The 15,579-nt window shown below is 40.1% G+C and overlaps 1 protein-coding gene across 3 annotated transcripts; it reads left to right on the top strand.

The window, feature by feature from the left end:
* The first annotated feature begins 1,465 nt into the window (after positions 1–1,465).
* rab11fip1a (RAB11 family interacting protein 1 (class I) a) lies at positions 1,466–15,530 on the top strand. 3 transcript variants are annotated; one of them, XM_026187138.1, is made up of 7 exons: positions 1,466–1,778; positions 1,862–2,233; positions 9,357–9,793; positions 9,904–10,804; positions 11,735–13,387; positions 13,770–13,866; positions 14,303–15,530. In XM_026187138.1, exons 2-7 carry the CDS (start codon positions 1,884–1,886, stop codon positions 14,504–14,506), a joined length of 3,642 nt encoding a protein of 1,213 aa, XP_026042923.1. In that variant the 5' UTR covers positions 1,466–1,778; positions 1,862–1,883; the 3' UTR covers positions 14,507–15,530. The 3 variants fall into 3 exon arrangements, with proteins under 3 accessions (XP_026042923.1, XP_026042922.1, XP_026042924.1); XM_026187137.1 differs by having other exon boundaries at positions 1,466–2,233; XM_026187139.1 differs by lacking the exon at positions 11,735–13,387 and having other exon boundaries at positions 1,470–2,233.
* The last annotated feature ends 49 nt before the right edge of the window (positions 15,531–15,579 follow it).

Genomic DNA, 15,579 nt, shown 5'->3' with positions numbered 1-15,579 from the left:
AATATACCCACTCAGACCTTGTCTGATCTAATACCTGAATGACTGCCCCCTCCTGGATAGCAGAGGAACCTGGATTGAGATTTCCTTTAAGCTGTATTTAGCAGGTTTTTGATTGTGGAGGTCGAGCTGTTTGTAATTTAGGGGCCACCGTAGTATTGCCTTGAGTTGACTCACAAATCCAAAGCCATACTTCTGTTTTATGAGCTTTTTAATGCACTTGCAATTCAGGAAATTACATTAACAGGAAATAGTATTTCTGCTACGCACCTCATTGCCACGTTTCTCCATTGTTCTCTGGGCACCACACCCTGTGTTGTTACACTTGTTGCTGTGTCATAATATGCTCTTTCTTTGTCATATTTTATTATATAGGAGTGGTATGATTTTGTTGATTGAAAGATAGACTTGTCTGGTTCATTTAATATCATGGGCGATAGGTATACATATAATCTTAATGTTGCCTCTCTATCAGTAACTATGCTTTTGTTAACAATTTCCAATTTGCAAGTTGCATGCAAGACAATGTCTTTATTTAAAAGGAAAAATAATCAGGGCACTAAAATATTCTGTTTAATTTCTGATGTATTTTTCTTTGTGCCAAAGAAAAACCTTTATGTTGCTGAAGAATGGAGCCACAGCTGCTTGTTGCTTGATTTCAATAATTCAGATCTTTAATTATTTATAACTGAATGTTGCATTTTGTAAATAACCCAATCGTCTTCATTTACTGAAATATCCAGTGGAGTGTACTCTATTTTGCAATTACACAAGCCTACAAAAACCCAGTATTATTGTGGTCATATGAAATATTGTGTTCTTAATATGATGTTCATTTCATTAAAGGGACATTGCCTGAAAATAATTTGCAATGGCTTAAACTTTGTTGAAAAGGGCCTGGTAGATAAATGAATTCATAGTTACTGTATGATAGGATTTTAGATGCCCTTAGATTTATGTTGCTGTGACGTAATTTCATAAGTCTTACCTGTAACACACTGTTCCCTGTGCTCCCGCAGGCAAAGAACAATGTAAAAAACAAAGTAAGACAAAAGTACATTACATTACTGGTAGTTTTTAAATTAATGACGTAAAAACACAATATTTTTTGTAATTATTTTTTGCTTAATAATAATAGTAATTTAATTAAATTATTAAAAAACATTCGTTTTAGACTTAACAAATAAAAAAAACATTTGTAAAAATGTGTTGTAAAAATGTTTTTACGTTTTTAAAAATGGCCATTTTCTGTCCCTTACAAGCACGCAATTACCAGCACTGGACTCAGTTCGGTGGTAACTGCTGACCTCTTTCAGTCTTGCATTGCGTTTCCCAGGCTAAACTGATTCCTGGTCAGTGCTTTTCAGCCACGGTTAACGGTCTGTGAGTTATTAAAGCCCTCCTCCTCTGCGATCCAATCGCTAACTCACTTTTTACAAACGACTGAAGAATTGGCCAATCAGAGAGCGATATGTAGAGTATGGGCGGGAACTCCTTACATCAGGGAAGTAAACTATTCAACTTGGCGGAAAGAACTGTGTTTATAAAAGCCTCTTGAAGGATTTAGTTGCGCTACAGTGCCCTGGTTGGGTTACCTAGGCTAATATTACCATGCAAATGTAATGTAAATGTAAAGTAAGTGTGAACTGAACTCAAATGTTATCAGAGGCTGAGGCACAGCCTTCCAAAGAGGAGGGAGAAGTATTACGACATCATACTGAGCTTCCCGAACTGAAGTCAAGCTAGGTAACCCACACCTAGAACCGCAGAGGACGCCGAAGGTGAACAACAGAGTTCAAGAAAAGGTTAACCAGTCTTCCGTTTTATTGAGGTATTTTTCGTGACAGTTCTGAATAACTTTTAGGAAGGCTTGACGGACTTTAGCGATGTCTCTGGCCGACCAGAGCCAGCAGTCGTATCCTACGAGTGTCCAGGTAACGGTGCACCAGGCTCGGAACCTGCGTACCAAGGGAAAGAATGGCACCAACGACTCCTACGCCATCATCCAAGTGGCCAAAGACAAGTTTTCTACCTCCGTGGCTGAGAAGTCTGTCGATCCGGTGTGGAAAGAAGAGGCTTCGTTCGACCTGCCGCTCTTCCACCCGGGAAACGCTGAGCGCTGTATGCTATATATCATAGTAATGCACCGTGCCCAAGTAGGGCTGGACAAGTTCCTGGGCCAAACTGTGATAAACCTGCTGCAGCTTTATGACAACAAGGCTCGCAAAAAGACAGAGTAAGTGTCAGCTAAGCAGTTTTGGGAGGGGTTTGGGGTCTCACAGATTCCCCCCATTAGTTCTGACTAAGTATGTTTAAGTCTTCTTTTACATTTATAATGAGTCTGGGTTTTAGTGCAGCAGCAGCCTTAGAGCACTGCACAATGAAAAATGACTATCCAAATAACTTTCGTTTCAGAGCTTCATATAGAAGAGAAGAGAATAGGGCCCTTTATTGTCATTGTACATGTACAATGAAATTCTAGGTGCTCCACACAAACCGTGCCGGAATAAACTATAAATAGTCGACAGTAGGAATAAATGGGACACAGGAGAAATGTATATACAAAACAAGAGAGAAGTATACAAAAATAAGAGAAAGGCACACAGTGGAGAGCAAACTAGTTGCAAATGTAATGTAGTCTAGACCATAAGGCTAGGTTAAATGCATTGTTTCTAGGAAGGGGTAAGTAAGCTGATATCGAGTTTGTTTCCACACAGTTCTCTAGCTGGTATCTATATTCTGCTAAAAAAAAACGTTTCCCACTGAAGAGAACAGACTTTGAAGAAGCAGTAATCTTAATAAATGTTACAGCCAAAGTGCCACCAGTTTTACTGTGACTGGCTTATCATGTGTCACAGTGTAATTCCAGGGCTGTATATTAACTTTCAGAATCACTGGGTAGTTGGATTAGATTTTTACCTCTCAGCTGCAGACTTGAACTTTGCTTCAGCTATTCTGAGGAGGTATTAGCATACCTATTGGGCTTTATAAGTGCCTGTCTGATGATCTAGTTTACCAGCATTTGCTTTGCCCAAAGTAAGTCTAACAATTTACCTACCATTTACCACCAGATTAGCTTTTTATTCAATTAAAAGGAATTCCAGAAGAATTTATGTCAATGTTTGTTATAAAGCGGCAGCACGGCTTATAGTCACTGAGAATTACATTATGTGAAATACTCTGGAGCATCTTTTGACTTTGTATGTGTCCACTGTGAAACACAGCAGTGAATAATGTCATAGTCATTGAGTTTATTGGTTTACTGACTTTGCAATTGCAGGGCTTATCTAGACAAGTTGAGTTTCTAGACACCCACTTGAATAATTCAGTGTTCTGATGTCATATATTTCTTTTGGTTTGCTGTTAAAGATAAACATGAACGTGGGTGGAGCCTCTGTCCTCTTCCTCTTCCTTTTTTCTTTTGTGTTTGTGTTTTAAAACTATCCACTGACTTGCTTGGAAAATGGTCTGAGATCATTCTTTCCTTTGCTTGTCTGTCGTCATTGGTCCAACCCTGCATGCTTGTGGGTTCACTTTTACTTCACAAATTATTTTAAGACAATGACAATCACTAATGCTTGATGGTGGAGGCATGCCTTAAAATCACTTAGCTTTTGTTAATCCTGAGCATTCCTCAAGACTAGCTTAAAATATGTCTGTTCACACCCAGACGCATTACATGAATGGCGCTGACATGGGTGTAACGTGGGTGTAACGTGAATCCAAACAGAGCTTTGCTTTGGAATTGTCAAATTGGGTTGGACACCCTCTTATGTAAAAGCAATGTTAAAAATAAAGGTGGTTTATTTTAGGCTACACTGGTAAAACTTTCCCAGTAACTTTGAAGTGACCTTTGGTAATGAATGAGTGAGGTAGCGCTTGCTACTTCTTAGTAATCACTCACCCCGGGGGCAGCCTAGATTATGGTGCTGGAATGACCTCATGCTCTTTGTTATTGTACCACCATATTTGAAATGTTATCTTTTGCTTGCTCAGGTTCTTTTTCCATGTTCATGCCAAAGTTCATTCCCTGCTATTTCCATTTCATAACTGAGCTCCTTCGTTCTCCTGCCTTGTCCTGCTCCTCCTGTTCTGTAAGATGCAGTATGCGTGCAGGGGTATTGGATGTTGCTGGTTTTCCCTTGAAGTATCTGGTGTTAGATTACTGCGCTGCTCCCCTGTTGTGGTGATACAGGGTGTGACACCGAAGGCTTTGTTTTCCAGTTGAAAGGGAACCTGACACTTTTCCTCTAATACAAAACAGTTTAGCGAGATGAAATTAGGTTTTAAGGCCAGACATCAGATAGATAGATATCAGTTTAACAATTTACTTGGACTTACTCATCTTTGCAGCTCCATTGGAGTGCATTTTTTTCTATGAATGCAAGTTTTACTATCTTAATATACCAGATTGTTTTAAATGTTTTGGTTTTTTTTTTTCAAAGATTCCTCTAAACTCAGTTTTTCACAAGTAGGATATTGAGCTATACTGCATTATGAATGATCTACAAGTAATAGTTATTTTTGCACCGTATTGTCCTAAACCCAGTGTTTATTGTCTCAAAGGACAAAGCAGGAAATTCCAGCCATTTGAAAGCTTAAACTTGCAGGTGGTTGAAAGTTCTGCTGAAACACTCACTGAAATGATTCATTTAATTTATTGTCCAGTTTCCAGGTAATCCGTTTCGCCTTTAGATGTTATTTATGTAGGTTTTAAATTTTAAAAACGTCAAACAGTCCATTAATTTGTCTCTGCAGAGGCAGTAAGGACAAGATCTTGGATAGATATACTTCAACATGGAGAGCATGACAGGGCGAACACTCAAGATAAACAAATCACAAACTCAAACAGAAAAATCATTGTATTTACAAATGCCTCCTCTCAGCTTGGGGTCCTGGATACATTAGAGTAATCTACAACAGCGGTCCCCAACCCCCTGTGAAATGTATGGTTTTCAGGGTTTTTATCGGTTTTCAGTGTTATTTTGTTATCGTTTTTATCGTTAACTCTGTTTTCCTGGGACTTTTCACGTGTGTTATGAATAAATCTTCTTTTTTCAGTACCAGTACTAGTTTTATTTTGTTGTATTTATCCGCGACACCTTAAAGGCCGGTCCGTGAAAATATTGTCGGGCATAAACCGGTCCGTGGCGCAAAAAAGGTTGGGGACCGCTGATCTACAACATATTTGTGGTGGTACCGCTTTTGTTTTTGTCTTCTACCTGAGACATTAAAAAGTGGTATCGACTGTTCTGTGTTTTGTTGCCTGGAGCTGAAGTCTCTCGTCTCTTATAAAGACTCAGTGGGCAGTGAGGAGGTGGTGCACGCTGTGCCCAGCTGAAGTGGGTACTCTGTTTTTAGAGTTCTTGATAACTGTGCTTGTTGGTGTGATTGCAATCAAAACTGTTGCAAACAAAAAGAAACAAATAATAAGAGTCTTCTAACCTTTTCAGGAGCTCCCATCTACCACTGCTATGCAGAACCACAGCACACTTATTGGGCTAATATGAGTTGTTTAGAACATACATAAATGAACAAAGTGCTAAAATTAACATTTTAATCTAAAAAGAAAATAAAAATATAAGTAAAAGCAATAACCTTGATAAAAACATGGTAAAACAGACACTAAAAAGTATGCTTGAGAAGAAATTGAGATAAATGGTCTGGAGCTAGTCGCTGTAGTGCTCTGTATGCAGTCATGAGAATTTGAAAACAAATTCTTCAATCAACTGGGAGCCAGTGTAAAGAGTATAATATAGTGGTAATGTGAGCTTGCTTGCTGGGACATGTAAGGAGTCCTGCTGCGGTGTTTGTACATTATTTGGAGGCAATTTTTGTGGTACAGCTTGTCGCATTCACTAAGTCCAGCACGAAAGTTGAGTGAAAATAGAGTGGTCTCATTTTTTAAAAAGCATTTTACACTTTTCATTTTGCTTTACTGTGAAATGTAACAAAATGATTGTTTCACTACTGTAGTTATGACTTTACAGGACAGCTTTAATTTTCCATTTGTATATTTATTCATATTTAAACTAGAGAATATGGTCTATTTTTTTTAAGTCTCTGTTCCAAGTTACGAATCCTGATCCATTTGTAATTTGTAAAGAAAAACCAAGTGGAACATTTCAGGCTTTTATCTTTAATAGTTTTTGAGATACTCAAGCAGAAGGCTCACAGTGATTTGACATGAAATAAACCAGTGACTTTTCTACTTCTGTTTTAGTACCAGTAAGGATATTAATGAAAAAAAAATCATTTTATTATATACATACCCATCATTTTTTGCTAACTATACAGGGAAGAAGAAGAGAGTACGCCCACAAAATATCAGATGTGCTGATCTGAACTGTATGACTAATATGCATACTTCAGTATTTGTGTATTATTTGCATGTCGTGTGATCGTGGCAGTATTGAACAATTTTATCAGCCGTTATCAATTTTCCTCGTATTGTGCAGCCCTAATGCAGAGGCAGTTCCCAGAGTAGGACTCATGTGTTCAGACATATGAGTCACAGTATTTTGCAAACAAAGCGTACAGGAGAATTTCCCATCCATGTGAAATATGACGCCCAGTAACATCAGACTTACCTAATGCTGACATCAGACTAAACTTTCCTAAAGATCATTTTTAACATGGCTGTATGTGGAACAGTAACAGCCAATTGTAGCCTATCTGTATGAGATTGTTTTTATACTTCTTTGTTTTTTATTGGCTGAATCATCCGTACTGGCTGGTGTTGGTTCACAAGATAAGGATGTTTGTTAATCATTACACATGAAAGGGAAGCTATTGACAGTTAACAGAGGGAACCTGTCCAGCAAGACCAGTGAGCTCATGCGTCAGGGAGGAGGCTTTATATGCATGTGCAAACAATACAAAAGTTGGAACAGCCTGACAGCTTGTTAGTACTCGTGTTAATTCATATTGTTTTCGTAGTCCTCTTGGTGCACGCCCTGTTGTTATTGAAGACAAGAGGACAAAGCTGTTTCTTGACTGACTTGTGAAAATGTTATCTCCGTACCCTTGTGCCTCGACTCGGCTAGCGATTGTTTGCTTTGGCATTCTTGGTTTAGAGTGGGAGATGAAGAATGTTTGAATTAGAGTCAGCTTAAATTTAATTATAACACACTTCACACACACAGGGAGGTGCCGTGAGGAATGCTGTTTCACTCCCATGCTTGTTTCCTAGCTGTTTTTCCCTACAGCAGACTATCTGCATATCTGCTGCATGACAAATAAATGTGCTGGCTGTGAACTTCCTTTAAATTGCAGTTTGGTGTCAGATTAGGACTACACAACGTTTTGGGCGGAAATAGATAGCTTCAGAGACCTCAGTTTAAGTCATGCAAGGACAGACGGAACTTTAATAAGATTCACAACATGTTGCACGAATGAAATCAAACTGTGACCTTTACCTCATGTGAAACGGTCAGAGGAATGTACTGTGAAACAAAAAGGTTAAAAAGGGGAAAGGCTTGACAAAATGGGCGCGACTGCTGAACTATTAGTACATCTAATAATAGCATGGTTTTGAGAAAAACCTTTAGAGCCCTTATAATGTCTTTGTTTTAAATTATACAAATGGAGAGCAACAGTATGCAGTGGCACTAACTGCGTGTTTTGGCTTGCTTTTAAACGGGCCTCTCCAGAACACTCTTACCTTTCCCTTACAGAAAATAAAAGCTGATCCTGTGCAACAGAGAGGACATGATGGGGGAGCCTGAACAAAGCTGCCGTTGGCATGGTACTCCTAACAGGAACTACAACAAGCTGTACAGTATAGACACCTGTCAGTCTCAGGTTAACAATCGGCAGACAAATGCCAGCAGGGCTGATGTATTAGACGTCACAAGTGTTAGGAATCTGCTCATTTTGGTTCAGTTTTTTTTTTTTTTTCAGTCAGATATTTATTCTTCAATGTCTTTCATACATAAAACGTCATTTAAGCCCTGCATTCAAATTATTGTATAAAAGAGTAATGTCATGACCAAAAGCAGGTTTTTGAAAAGCAATGCACACTCCAAAATTACACTGAAAAACTGCAGGACATTTGATAAGCCAAAATCAAAAAACATTTTCAGATTTAGCTCACGTTATAATCACAATAACAATTGTCAAATTGTTGAAACCATTAACATTTTTCATGTCTAATGCATTGTATCTGGGAATTTTGACGTGATGGATTAATGAGGCCTGTAACAACTAGAGTGTTTTCTATATGTTTAAAAATCTATTTGTATATAATAATTTTCAGTATAATTTCATCACATTTTTTTATTGTGAGAAAAAGATTGATAGTAATTACATAAAACAAATATAGTTAACTCAATTTGCACTTTGTAGCAGTGTTTAAGAATAAGAGTGGTGACTGTGGAGGCAGCATTAAAAAATCTAAAGTAGAAATCCTGAGAATAAAGTTGCAATAGTAAATCAACCTGTGTTACAGAGTTTGGGGGATTTAAGATTTATTGTTTACATGTCTCAATTTAGGGCTGTTCGACATAATGATATATATCGGATGACGATATAAAAACGTCTATCGTTTCATTTTACGCTATCGTTTGTTTCGTGGTGTCGCAAAATAAACTGTTTATGGCAATATTTTCTCATCGTTTTGATGGTGACTGTAGTGGCTATATTAATTTCTTAAAGTTCTCTCTTTCTCTTATATTTAATATAACCACACTACGGAAGGACAAGCGCCTGTTTTTATGCATTGTGTTTAGCAACAACGACGATAACAACATCGCGTGTCCGCGTGTTTATATTCCAAATAAATCTTTCACAATAAAGCTCAAGATCCTGTTGAGACTTTTCAAAGTAAACAGAATCACGTGAAAGAGCAGATTATTTACGGATGAGAATTAAAAAAGAGCCACCAGGTGCTAAAAAATAAACCTTAGACTCAAACGTTAGAACAGGCTTTTCCCCGCAGCACGCTGTGTGATAAGTACTCACAAAGAAAACAGCGGCTGTTACAACTTATGTCTAAAAATGTGTAGTTTCATGCATCGGTTAAAACATTCGACTCCAGCTACATGACGCGCAGCTGGAAACACTTCCCGCAAGACGAGCTGCCCGAGAGTCGCAGAATTTACAGAAAATGTTACATTTTTGTGATTTATATCGTTATCGGACGATAGAATTCTTATATCAGGATATGAGATTTTGGTCATATCGCACAGCCCTATCTCAATTTTTTATTTTTTTTTAAGGTTCAGGTTTTTGTGTTTGTGTGAATCTGTGCATCCTATATAAAGATAAATCATATAAATAGTTCTGAAACAAAAGTCAAATCCTGTTATCTTCCGATAACTCAGTTTTAACACATGATTCATTATTTCTGACATTTGCAGATGGTTCAAGCTGGTGGACAAAACGGGAAAAGAGGACAAGGCACGAGGAGAAGTGCTGCTAGATATCCAGTTTATGAGAAACAATATGTCAGCCAGCATGTTTGACCTTTCCATGCAGGACAAACCACGCTCTCGCATTTCCAAGATAAAGGACAAAGTGCGAGGGAAGAAAAAGGATGGTTTCTCCGACTCGGCCTCAGCGATTGTGCCCTCTGTCAGCCAGGTCCTCACAGACAGTGAGGGCGAGGCTGACGCGCAGTCACTTAACCAATCTCCAGATGAGAAAAAGAAATCTAAGCTCAAAAAGCTCTTTGCCCCCAAATCAAACTTGCAGCGTAACATCTCACAGTCCATGTCCACACTGGGGACGCTGCCTGAGAAGAATTCATCTCTGAGTGGCAGCCGCTCATCTGGTCTCAATGTCAACTCTCCTGATGGTAATTTAACCTCTGTTCTCTGTTTATTGTTTGCTGTTGCCAGCGCAAGTTGCATAAGTTGTTTTGCATGTCAACAATGACATCATGCCTCACTGTCTCTCTCCCCGCAGTTAAGAAGAAATTCAAATTGGGACACAAACGAACCGGCAGCTCTGACAGCAAGGTGTCTTTGGGTCCTTTCTCCCTGCTGGGCCGCTCCAAGCAGAGCAACAGTGACCTGAACAACCTGTGCATTAACGGCAGCCATGTGTACACAGAGGAGACAGAACCCAAGAGTGGATCTACTCTCAGTCTAAACAGCTCTGGTCGAGGCTCTGTGGAAGATGTCCGCAAACACACTTCTGATCTCTCTGCAGATGCTTTCAGGAGTGTATCTGTCCCATCAACAGACAGAGCATCACAAGAACAACAGCACCATCAAGAGGAGGAGGAAAGAAGGCAAGCAGAAGAAAGGCGCATAGCAGAAGCAAAGAGGATTGAGGAAGAGGAGAAACACAGGGCACAGCTCAAGAGGCTGCAGGAGGAAGAGGAGCGTAGACTGCAAGAGGAACAGGAGAGGAAGAGACGCTTCCTGGAGGATGAGGCCAGGAGGAAGAAACAGATGGAGGAGGACGAGAGGCGAAAGCAAGAAGAGCAACGCAAGATGATGGAAGCAGCAGAAAATCAGCGGCTTGAGGAGGAGCGTCGTCGAGCAGAGGAGCAGAAACGTCAGGAGGAGGCGTCCATGAGTGACAGACTGTCGTCCTTGTTCGGGATGATCAAGAAGAAGGAGGAGAAAAAGGAGGAGGTACAGCTGCCCACCCCAGCCCGTACTTTGGATGCGCAAGATCCCAATCAGCCTGTCTCCCGTCATTCCACCAACCCATTTGAGGACATCACCCTCAGCTCAGATGTTTCTCTAAGCAGCAACGTCAGCCCAACCGATCATCAGAAATCCAGCAGCAAGGCACAAACCCCCTCTGCCATGGTCTTCCTTAACCGCACCGCAAAAGTGTCTGCAGTCAAACCCAGGTAGGCCTTTTTCTCACTACATTGCACAAAGCACACTTAACCATACAGTCTGCACTAAATATGTCATGATGTCACGTGCTTCTGATTGGTCAGTTTTGCTGTATATTATGCCTTTCAACACTGAACCCTGGAATTTACACAACCTTCTTATCTGATCTTGCTTTTGTCATGAGTTACTCTTAACTCCATCCTCCGATGGCTGACGAACCTGTGAAACCGGTTTGGTTTGTACCGATGACAATGAAGGTGGGGTTTAAATCTGTAAAGATGTTGTGGAACAAGTTGTAGGCTGAACAAAGTTCATAAGGAGCGACTGAGCCATAGTGCTGCTTTCTGCGTGAATGTCGTGGCTGGTTCGATTTTCTTTTCTTTTATATTGTTTTTAAGATCTTTTTTTAATATCATTGTTTGTGTTCTGGATCGGACTGGAATTCTTAGATCTGGATCATAATGGTAGGTGAATGACCTTTTTATTGCTGCTGTTGTTGCAGTAATCTTTGATTTCCAAAATGTTTTAGAGATTTAGGCCATGAAAGATGGCCTTTAAATTATGTTGCAGTGTTAGGCCTGCATGGAGTGATCGAAGTAGGATGATGTTATTGTTGTGTACAGTCATTAGGATAAAAGAGCGACCGTAAAATGTGTAAATATCAGCAGCTTCCTCTCATTGAATAGTGGACCATTTTATGGGAAAATATTTTGTTATACTAGCGGCTTGTTTCAGTACAAAGGTGGAACAGTCGATAAATCAAAGTGAAGAGTTTATTGATTAGTGTTAAACAACAGCTACATTATATGAGCCAGTACATGGGGAATGTAGTTACCTGCTTGTTGAGATGTTATCTGCTTGTTATTGGTGACGGTTTATACACTGGTGAAAGTGTGGGTGCCAGTAATGACCTGTAGGCCTTTGTTTTCACTCCTTGGCAGATTGGCTCAATCTTTGGAGCCTGAACCTGCTGACTTCCAAACCCCCAGTCAGCTGTCTCCTTCCCCAGCCAACTCTGAGTCCATCCTGTCCAGAGTCCCATCTGGGTCCCCTGATACTTTCTCCAGCCTCCACTCATCTTTAGCTCCAAGAAATAGCAATCAAAGCCCACCTAGTTCTCCCCGTGGCAACACAGAGAATTTGTCATCTGGATCTGAGGGGTCTTCACCCACCATGGCAGATCAGAACAGAAGGGCCCTCCTACCACCCACTTACAGGAACCAAACCAGAGGAAATCTTACTCCTGTCAGAGAGATTCAAAACCCGGCTTATGAAGAGCCAGAAGAACCGCAACCAGGCAAAAACTCTGTACCACTTCCAGATTATGAAACCCTCTTCCCTCAGAGGAGACACGGGGTGAAAGGGCAGCCTCGATGGGATAATATAATTGCTGAGGTCAATCAGAAACACAAGAGTGCACCTGCACTCTTGGGTCCTGAGATGAGTGTGGACGGTCCATTGGAGCATACACCAAGTCCTAGGTCTTCTGTTTCACTGGAGACTCCTAACATGAGGCTTTCCCAAGCTAAACCTCAGGAGACCAAACCTGTGTCAACAAAAAAAGCACCAGCCCCGACTCCTCCTAAACCAGTGACATCTCCACTTCCACGATCAGCAGCAGATTCCAGTCAGAAACAAAGCCCGAGTGTTTCTCAACAGTCTTCAGTGACACGTAGTCAACCTGCATCCCCAGCATCAGTAATATCGGACACTTCAAGCAGAGTTACGTCAGGAGATGGTGCAAGAAAGGTGCTGCAACCTTCACCCACACCTTCACCCAGAACACCAAGCCAGATGGACTTGAATACACCACCTTCAAGTGATCAAAGCAAAGAACAGGCCACCATGAACAAAGAAGCACCCACAGCTAAACCCAGACAAAGGGTCAGTGTCAACGAGCTAACAAAGGAACCACAATCTGCTGTGAACGGTAACATCCCAAAAGTATCTAATTCAAGTATGAGCAGCACGGACAAAAAGTTAAAAGACGGCTTTGCAGAGGAGGACCCATTCCCCAGTACTCAGCTTCTTTCCAGAGACCCATGGACGCTGCAGAAGGAAAACGGTGATTCACTTTTTACTGGCGATGCTAGTAGGAAGGAGGCGACACCTCGAGATTGGGGAATGACAGCAAGTGACTTTGATAAAGTTTTTGGTCAAGAAAAAACACCAGATCCTTTCACCAGTTTTAATGGCAGTGATCTGAAGAAACAGAGTGAATACAGGAAAACGGATGATGAGTCAAAACTAGACCGTCCTGCTTTCCAAAGAAAGAATTCACAAAAAGGAAAGAAGAGCCTTCCATCCACAACTCCCACACAGCAGATAATACCCACTGCCACTCAAGGTTTCAGAGATATCCCACTGCTGCTTCCCAATGATGGGAAAACACAGAGCAGTTTCAGTGAAGGAGAGGATCTTTTTGGAGACCGATCTTTTTTTCAAGCTTCAGAGCCCCTTCAAGTAGTTATGGAGGAACCAGAAATCTTGTCTGGGGGGAAGGAAACTTTGCGAGCGATGGTGTCACCATCTGAGGTTCAGCCTGTCAGTACTCAGAATAGCAATGGAAGCGGGCTAGCGATAAATTCACGCAGGTGAGATTGACCAGGCTATTTTCAGAGTTAGCCTTTGATGAGGGTTGAGCTTGATTCAGTTATGGTGGATCACACGTGGTGCTGTTATACTGGGAGGCGAATAAGTCACTGGGATTTATCTTGTGGTGTGGCTGTTTTCCAGGCTGTGATTTCTTGGAAACTTTCCTCACACTTGATTTCAATCTGAATGTTGAATATTGCACTTCAAATGCACTTTGAATACGATAGAAATGATTATGGAAGATGATAAAACACATCATTTAATTGTTTTTCTCCTACACAAAATATTTCTTAATCATTTTCTGTGGGGTTTCTGTACCTCTTCTTCTATTTACTTAGTAAACTATCAGGCCTTACAGTAACGTAATGCCTTTATTTACAGGCCTCATCCCGTGAAGCCTATGAGCACATCAGAGAGCCAGAGCGTCCACGCTATGAAAGAGATAAAGGTCCGGGACAGCACACCAGCGAAGATAAAGGTACTGTCATACTGGTATAATGTACTGGCACGTAAACACCGTTAACCTGACCGGCTTTTGCTGCAGGAACAATTCGTGCCTGGATAACCTAAAATCTCTTTTCCACTGTGCAACATGGTCTGCACTGTGCTCTTATTTACAAGGAGTAGCATGGAAAAAAATGCCAGGTGGTGCTATGAGACGATTGGATTTTACACATCTAAGATCGTCTGGCAGTCTGCTCTCAAAGTGCTTTTAGAAACTTTCTCAAAAGTTCTTCTTGTCTCTCTTTTCTTTAACTTGGCAGATGGTGATGATATTAATTATTTTGTCAGAAAAGTAATGGAACTTTTATATTCCAATTTCTTTGATTTGTTTTTCTTTGTGTGCTTAAATGAATTCCTCAATATGTCCTAATTTAAAAAGCATTCACCAAATTATCTTTTTTTTCATTCAGATGATGGACTCTGTGGAAAGTGGACCGTACACTCAGCTGACTCAGGAGGAGCTGATCACAATGGTGGTGAAGCAGCAGGCTGACCTTACCAAGAAGGACGCCAAGATCGTTGAGCTTGAGGAATACATAGACAACCTGTTGGTCCGTGTCATTGAGGAGAAGCCGAGTATCCTGTATGCCCTCAATGCTGCCAAGCCAGTGTAAAGGAATGTAAACAGGACTTAATTCTGCTTCCTGTTTGTGTTTGTACTGTATTATAAGACAGTGTCTTAGAGCATATGCACTTTTTTAACTTTCAAACAAATAGATGCTGGAGTGTAAAAAGCAAGCAGAAAATCTTTATATTAAAAATAAGAAAAAAAAAAATGTTGTCCCGACACTAAGGTACTGCAACTTATTGCAAAATATACTAATCATTATAAATAATGAAAACTGGATTCAACTTTTATTTAATAAAGTAGTTTTTTTAAGTCTACACTGGGCAGTCTCTAAGTTTTGCTGTGTAGTGAATAATCACTGAAATCATTCATGTATGTTGTCTTCCTCCACTAAAGTCTTTATTTTTATTTTCTTTGCCTCATCTTTTTGAAAGCATGTATTCTTTTAACCACTTAACAGCAGTCATTATATTGTACTCACCACATATGAATGTCACCTGGATATCCAGTCCTTAAAGACACTGTGCCTATTGTTGCTTCAGAGAGGTCTTACATAGAAAACCAGCATCGACTAAAATAGAGCAGCTGCTATGTTCTCAGCAGATTTTGAATCGTATACCGAGTTAAGCAATTTTGTCTCCATTGTGCTCATAGTTCAAATATTATGCAAGTTATACTACAGTTTCCTGTTCTCCTTAAATTAATTAGAAACTTTGAGCACTATGATGTGTTTTGTTGTCTTTTGTGAAGTAATTTAAAAATCAAGATCAGAGTAAAAGACTTGTTTTAGTAAGTCGCCTTGTCTCTGTTTGATCTTCACTAATGATGCCTTTACAAACTAAAACTGTTTGATGATAGCATGGCAGTAATGATAGCAATATTAATCAGTATGTCTGTCCAGACTTGTGCCTTCCAGACCTTCTTTTCATGTATGATCTGTTGTTTTTCTGGAGTGAGAGCTCACTGCATGTATAGTCTGATCTATCCAGTGTTTGTAATATTACAGCTGATGTAAATGCCTGAAAACGCTGTGTTTATTTTCAAATAAAGACACTAATTATGCCTCTGGACTGTGCATGTGGTTGTTTACCACCATTGTGTGTTTGCAAGTAATATACA

Source organism: Astatotilapia calliptera, chromosome 12 (genome assembly GCF_900246225.1).
Source record: "Astatotilapia calliptera chromosome 12, fAstCal1.2, whole genome shotgun sequence".
Lineage (NCBI taxonomy): Eukaryota > Metazoa > Chordata > Actinopteri > Cichliformes > Cichlidae > Astatotilapia > Astatotilapia calliptera.
Note: the sequence above shows the minus strand (reverse complement) of the source record. Positions and strands in the feature narration are given on the sequence as shown.